The sequence below is a fragment of the Danio rerio genome, chromosome 24, assembly GCF_052040795.2.
Source record: "Danio rerio strain M-AB ecotype USA chromosome 24, GRCz13ab, whole genome shotgun sequence".
NCBI classification, from domain to species: Eukaryota; Metazoa; Chordata; class Actinopteri; order Cypriniformes; family Danionidae; genus Danio; species Danio rerio.
Window position 1 is genome coordinate 35879989 of NC_141044.1, and position 8030 is coordinate 35888018.

Below are 8030 nucleotides of genomic sequence, written 5' to 3' on the forward strand. Positions count from 1 at the left end.
AATTACAGGTATCAGGTTTGGTGTTCTGAGATATCCAATGAATATCTTATTTCAAATTGGTGGTCTGCACACATTCAGGTCCTGTGTTTTTTCATCATCCACTATATATTTTTCTTCCTGGAAGTCAATTTAGTGAATTAGAAAATCACTTCAGTGGATTTAAGACAATAGCTTTGTTGTGTTCAGTGAAGGAAACCACAATCAATGTTTTCCAACTCTGTAATTACAGGCTAATATTTCAAACCACTGGTTACACTAGCATTTAAAGACCCTTTGTTAAAAGAAAATAGTTCCTATTGGTTTTCAACTGTGAAAGGCTTTATAAAAAGCTTAGATCTCAGGTGGAACTGATGCATACTTGTCACAACCATGAGCAGGCCAGCAGAGATGAGCTGAGATGAGCTATCATGAGGCTGCAAAATAAAATAATAAAGAAAAATGGATGAGGACATTGCCATCATTGGAATTGGATGCAACTTTCCAGGAGGTATGATGTTTAAATTGATGTTTTTATCTACTTTTTTAAGACAATCATGTATGCATTTACATGACTTGCATATTTCCTTCACAGGTGAAGGTGTAGACAACTTCTGGAAAGTTCTTGTGGAAGGCAGGAACTGTGTGGTTCAGATTCCAGATGAAAGGTTTGAAACATCAGAATGGTTTCATCCTGATGAGGGTGAACCAGGAAAAACAAGAACGACGACAGCTGCTCTTATCGAAGGGTAAGAAAAATCACTTCATGACGATACATTGGAGTGCTATACTTACTAAAAAAGTGTTAAATGTTTTACAGATTCAATGAGTTTGATCAAAAGTTCTTTGGCATCAGCGAGGCTGAAGCTGATTACATGGACCCTCAGCAGAAACTGTTACTGCAGTGTGCATACCGTGCTTTAGAGGATGCTGGGATACCCTTGGAAAAAGTGAGCGGAACCAGAACTGGGGTTTACATAGGTAATGCATCCAATACTAATAATTCACTTGGGTACACTTATTGGTACTGATTGGATACTGATTTGCATGATGTTCATTGCAGGTCTTATGAACAGGGACTACGAAACACTTTTAAACAACAGTCCAAGTACAATAACCCACTATAATGGCACAGGAACAGCTATGAGTATAGCTGCCAACAGAATTTCCTACATATTTAACCTGACTGGACCCTCGTTTGCCATCGACAGTGCATGTTCATCATCCCTGGTGGCTCTTCACTCTGCATGTCAGGCGATCAGGCAAGGTAAGGATACTGTTTTAATCTTAAAGTGTGTTCACTACTATTTACACTTTAAATCATTCTTCATTGACATCATCCTTAGGGGACTGTGAAATGGCTCTGTGTGGAGGGGTCAGCTGCATCCTTGAGCCTCGAGTCTTTGTGGCTCTGAGCAAGGCAAAGATGATCTCACCCGAGGGCACAAGTAAACCATTCTGCCGTACAGCAGACGGCTATGGCAGAGGAGAGGGATGTGGCATCGTCTTACTGAAGTCTTTGAAAAAGGTAAATAATTTATATACTAAAAAATGAGTAATGTTGACCTGAGTAATGTATATATATTTTAAAAAAATATTTGTGGAAGTAAGTTGATAAAATTCACTTTGCAGGCTATTGAGGACTTTGATCATATTTGGGGCATCGTGAACAAAACTGCAGTAAACCAAGATGGCCACACAGTCACACCGATCACCAAGCCCTCCATGACCCAGCAGGAGGCTCTACTGCGCATGATCTACTCCTCTGAGGATTTTCTAGCTAATGTCCAGTATGTAGAAGCTCATGGGACTGGAACACCAGCAGGAGATCCAGTTGAGGCTGGAAGTCTCTCAAGAGTCATTGCCAAAACAAGACCGCCAAGCTTAGGGCCTCTGTTTGTTGGCTCTGTTAAGAGTAACATCGGACATACAGAATCTGCAGCAGGGGTGGCAGGACTCATAAAGATTCTGTTAATGATGAAACATGAAACCATTGTTCCCTCTTTGTTCTACTCGGCAGAAAATTCCAGCATAGATGCCAAAGCTCTCAATCTTAAAATCCCCACCAGAGCAGAGAAATGGCTTTACTCTGGGTCCAGGATAAAGATGGCTGGATTAAACAGCTTTGGGTTTGGTGGCACCAATGCCCATGCCATCATCACCGAGTATGTGCAAGCAACAGTCTTTGATAGGCAGACTCTTGAACCTCTAAATCTACTCCCACTGTCTGCAGCCACGGATCAGTCTCTTCAATTGTGCATTGCTGACACATATCAGAGGATTTCAGCAGATGAGACAGTTGATCTACAAGCTCTTGCCTATACATCCGCCTGCCGAAGAAGCCACATTAGACACAAATTTAGAAAAGTCTTCGCTGCATCGTCTCTGTCAGAGTTAATCTCACTTCTCAAAGCTAGCATGAACAAGAAATTAGCCCCAACAAAGCAGGACCAGAAATTGGTTTTTGTATTTTGTGGGAATGGTGTTACCTATAGGGGAATGTGTAAACAGCTGCTGAAAGAAGAACCTGTTTTTAGGAGCAAGGTCAAAGAGGTGGAAAGCTACTTCCAGAAGTTTAAATGCAGTATTTTGCAAAAGATCTCAAGCAGCTACAAAGATGAAGATTTCTCTAAACCAGATGTTGTACAGCCACTTCTTTTTGCAATACAGGTTGCAATTGGACACCTTCTTAGGCACTGGGGCATCAGACCAGATATTGTTCTTGGGCATTCAGTAGGAGAGATTGCTGCAGCTCATTGCTCTGGTTTGCTGTCTCTTGAGGACGCAGTAAAGGTTGTATACCATCGTAGTTCTCTACAGACCAAAGTGACTGGTGGGAGGATGCTTGTTGTTGGCAACATTCCTTTTCTGGATGTTGTAAAAATTCTCCCTGCATACACAGGAAAGATTTGTCTAGCTGCTTTGAACAGTCCTATGTCTTGTGTACTGTCAGGTGACATGCAAACTGTTGAGAATGTGCATCAAAAGCTTCAGTCTTTGTTTGAGAGCAAGAATGTGTTTCTTCATGTCTTGGATGTACCTGCTGCCTACCATAGTCATATGATGGATCCTATTCTGGGCCAAATCAAAGACAGTATTGGACAGTTAACTGGGAATGAAATGGAGTGTGAATTGTTTTCCACTGTGACAGGTCAGAAGTGTCGGCAAGGGGACTTTGTAAATGGTGAATACTGGGCAAGAAACATTCGAAAGCCTGTTGAATTTGAACAAGCAATCAGATCTGTTTCTAACCATGCAAGAAACACAGTCTTTGTGGAAATTGGTCCAAGGCAAGCTCTGCAGAGGAACATCAAGGAGATCTTGGGAAATGACAAAACAGTGCTCCCTTCAGTTCAACCAGGTAAAGACCAGCAGACAATGTTTAAAACTGTATCTAAACTGTTTGAGCTGGGGGTCAATGTAAAATGGGATGAGTTCTACAAAGGGTTTGAAACAGAGCTTACTGCTTTCCCAAGGTATCAGTTTCAATTTCAAAAAAATGATGTGCACTTTGAGGATGTAAGACGGGGACATGACTCAGTCTCTTGCAGTCCATATCCACTAATAATTCAAAGTAAACATGATGACAATGTGATCAAGTGCAATCTGTCTGCAAGTACAAACTCTTATCTTTGGGAACACAAGAACAAGGGCATTTCCATTGCCCCCGGAGCACTGTTTGTTGAACTTGCCTTTGAGTCTGTAATAGAAACTGTCGCTCCAAAGAGGCCTCTTAACTCATTTCAACTCTCAATCAACTTCCAAAGCTTGTTAGTTCTAAATAAGAACTACCTGCCTCTCAAAATTAAGGTTGAGACATCCAAGGACACAACCTCATTTCAGATCGTGTCTTCAAGTACGGTGCATGCATCAGGGACCGTCTGCCATGAAGGGGGACCAGCCATTTTAGAACAGCAAACTATTCACCTCAGTAGTGTTTTGAAGAGATGCCAATCAGTAATTGAATCAAAGGATGTGTACGGCACTCTTAATGATGTGGGATTTGAGTATGGGCCTAACTTTAAGCAACTTGAAGATATTCATTATGGACAAGAATTCAAAGAAGCAGTCACCAGAGTTGTGATTCCAGAAGGAGTACTCAACCATCTGTATGAGTATTGCTTGCACCCAGTAGTCCTAGATTACTTCTTGCAAATGTCTTCAGTTTTAGGATTAGTCTCTAGCACCATCAGGCCTGGATTTCCCTCTGCAATTGGTAGTATGGTTATATCTGCACCTCCCCATAAAGAGATGTTCATGTATATGAGATTGACCAAACAAATGTCAGACTACTTTGAGGTTTGTGGCTGCTTCACTGACAAAGATGGACATGTGTTGATTGAGCTAAGGGATGTGAGAATTACTTTTCTTGGAGCACATGGACATATCAGAGATCTGTGTTTCTTTAACAATCAGAAGATTGACATTCACACTGAGAGCAGCTTCTCCAGGAGAATCAAGGCTTTGGTCTTTGAGGACACTTTTGGTATTGCTAAAGGTTTGAAGCCATATTTGCACCCAAAATCTGTATTTGTTCCTGAACCTGAATTAACAAAGAACTCAGCTTTCCTCGTACCAGAATTCAAGTCTACTTGCAGTGCAGCAGATATGGAACTTGACAAGATCCTGTTTATCTGGGGCATTCAGAGTATCAGTCACCTAAAATCTGAAGCTATTTTAGACTCCTTGGTCGACAGCTGTGAACTTTACCATCAGGTTGTTTTGTCTTTAAGAAACTGTGGCCGTGCATGCTCAATTCATGTCATTACCTACAGGTCAGCAGAAGGGATAGTTGACACTATAAGTCCTGCTTTTGTGTTGTCTGGCATGACAAGAGCATGTGCTGCAGAGTTGTCAGGCATCTCATTTCAGCTTATTGACCTTTCCACAGTGTCAAGAGAGGATATAGAAACATTGGGCCATGTGCTAAACTCATACAAGACCCTACAATGCCCAGAAGTCTACATCAGCAAAGGAAAGGCATGCTCTGCTGTGATTACATCTACTCCTATCACCACAATTGAAACAATGAATTCTAAATCAAAATGCCTACAGTACCACAACTTTACCTTGCAGACAACCAATCCCTACAGGATGACCAGCATATTAGCTTTGCCTTCAGAGAGTACAGTTAACACCATTGATAGGACAAGCATTGAGATTCAGCTGAGTAAAGTATGTGTGCACTCATCAGATTATTTTCCAGTTAGTACTTCAGAGCTAAACTTTGGTCAGACAGTGTACTGGAATAAGCACAGTACTCAGAACCACCATCTCCTGGTACTCGATTTCTCCGGGATTGTTACGGCTGTGGGAAAGGATGTCAACAGACTTAAAGTGGGAGACCATGTGATTTGTTGTTATCCTGTAAAAGCTACTTCCAAGGTTGTTCTCCCTGAGGATGTGTGCTTCAAAATAAAAAGGTTTCCATTCCTGAAGGATGTGCCATGTGCTTCTTACCTTGTCCTGATCAGGGAGATACTGATTTGCATGTTACCAAACATAACCAGACAACAGCAAAGTTTGAGCATCTTCTCGGCTGTTCGTGATTCAGCTCTGGTCAAGTTATTGACAATAATAGCAAGTAAATCAGGCTGGAGTGTTTCTACAGAAACTGAGATAAGTCGATTAGTCCAAAGTACAAAGCAGTGCCATCTTTTAGTAATTATTCCCCCATTTGATTGTTCACTTTTGACAGAGATTGTCAGTGTTGCCAATGCATATCACACAATTGCATTGTGTGGCATCCGTGACCCAAGCTACTCTGCACTAGATGTATTTCAACAGGACTCTGAGAGGACTTGCTTCCAGACTCTTGAGATGTCCAAAATCTTCCAGAAGTCACGTCTCAAGGCACATGGTGCTTTTCTCCAGAAATGGCTAAAGGGAATGCACTTGCACAAAGTGTGGCCAACAATACAAAGCAGAACCTTTCAGATGGCACCCTCTGAAAGTATGCCTGCTCAGTATGTTGAGCATTCTGGATCTTATTTCAATGCAAGAACTGTGGATGTGATCACTCTGGCCGCAGATGACCCCAGGACCAAGATATCTGCCATCCCTTTGCGTCCAAGAGCAAGGCAGCTATTCTCAAAGGAAGGTGTGTACATAATTTCAGGGGGTCTTTCTGGTTTGGGATTTGAAACTGTTAAGTTTGTTGCACAGAAAGGTGGAGGATGCATTGCCACTCTTTCAAGGAGTGCACCATCTGAGAAGGTACAAGATGACATTAATGGTCTCAAAAGAAGATACGGAGTAAGAATTCTTACTCTTCAGTGTGACGTCTCTGCACAGGAGCAAGTTATGGAAGCCATTACCATGATTGCCAATCATTTTTCCTGCCATCCAATCAGAGGGGTTTTCCACAGTGCTGCTGTTCTCCATGATGGGTTACTGGAAACCCTTGATCGATCTCTTTTCCGGAAAGTCCTGCAACCTAAAGTCTGCGGTGCTCTTAATCTCCATCTTGCCACTCTGCACAGCAAGACACTTGATTACTTTGTGTGCTATTCCTCCATCTCCTCTTTCATCGGAAATGCTGCACAAGCTAACTACGCAGCAGCTAACTCATTTCTGGATACTTTTTGCCACTACCGACGCAATATCGGACTTCCAGGACAGTCTATCAATTGGGGTCCCCTTAAACTTGGCCTGCTAATGAACAAAGACAATTTTCAAAAGTTCCTGGAAACAAAAGGACTGATGATCATGGATGTGGCTGAGATCCACGAAGCATTAGAGCACTGCCTTTTGCTTGACAATCCCCAGCAAGTGGTGTGCAGATTTAATTTCAGAAACCTGAACAACCATGTCCTCTCCCAGAACATGTCTCTGAAGTTTCGTCTGTCTGCTTTAGTGGAGGAAGGACTAAAAAACAAAGATGCTGAGGATTCTGGGATAAGTGTTCAGTCATCAGTCGATGATTGTGTTCGAGTGATTCTGACTGAAATTTGCAGTGTTGATAGTGATGAGCTAAGTGATGAGACTACGCTTACTGCACTAGGGATTGACTCGATGTTGGCCATGACACTGCAGAATCGCTTCTTTCAAGAGATGGGTGTAAATATTCCTCTTGTCGCTTTGCTCGATCCAAATTGTACGTTGTTGTCATTGACTGAATACTTAAAACAGAGCACCAATGAGGACTGTGAGATTTCTGTACATCTGTAATGCATACAGTCACTATAGTTGTTTTTAGGTTATTGAGGGAATTATAAAGGGTGGGTAAAAGGTAACTAGGTCTCACAAATTGGTTATAAAGTCCATATTTCTAATACTAATTATTATGACAGATGCCTGTACTATTAAAATAGTAAATATGAAATTCTATTTGCTATCATTTATTTAGACCCACTTTGTACTACCTTGTATATAGCCTGTGTAAGAGTGTTTTCATAAATGTAAATAAATGAAATGCAACCTTTTTTTATTATTGCTATTTTGTAAATTTTGTTCAGCTAAAAAATGTTATGTAAATTCATAACCTTAAAATGAGGTAATTGTTGCATATCAATAAAGTCTTAATCATTTTTGATTACTTTATACCTCCCCAGTACAGCATTACCAAAAGAATCAGAGATCAAAGGTCAGGTATGTCTGATAATATTACTGCCAAATGCATAAATCCCCAAAGGTTTTTATGAAGGCATGCTAGCTATGCACTTACAGACCCTTAACCAGAGCACTATAAACATAAGGTGAACTACACATAGTAGTTATAATAGAAAACGACATTCTCCATAAATGATAATACTCATGTAATTCATAAACATGAAAAAAAAAATCGGAACAAAACAAGTGTAAAGGATTGAAGTAATCACCGTTCTGTTAATCCACACTTGGGCAATCCTCTTTTCTCAATAAAAGCACAACAGCATGTAACCTACACAGGCAAATGGTGAAAATATGATAGATGTCAATCATTTTAACTCCTTTAGACTGTCAACAACACAAATCGGTTAGATTTACTGTATTTAGTTGTGTCTTATAATGAACTTTCACATACCAAATAATCCAGTAGAAAATATTGAAACCATTCCATAAATAATCCAAAA

General features: G+C 40.7%; 1 protein-coding gene across 1 annotated transcript; it reads left to right on the top strand.

Annotated features, from left to right (window-relative positions):
* The first annotated feature begins 349 nt into the window (after positions 1-349).
* On the top strand, positions 350-7405 carry pks1 (polyketide synthase 1). The gene is made up of 6 exons (XM_087309809.1): positions 350-487; positions 572-725; positions 797-957; positions 1040-1243; positions 1323-1504; positions 1609-7405. Exons 1-6 carry the CDS (start codon positions 439-441, stop codon positions 7144-7146), a joined length of 6288 nt encoding a protein of 2095 aa, XP_087165935.1. The 5' UTR covers positions 350-438; the 3' UTR covers positions 7147-7405.
* The last annotated feature ends 625 nt before the right edge of the window (positions 7406-8030 follow it).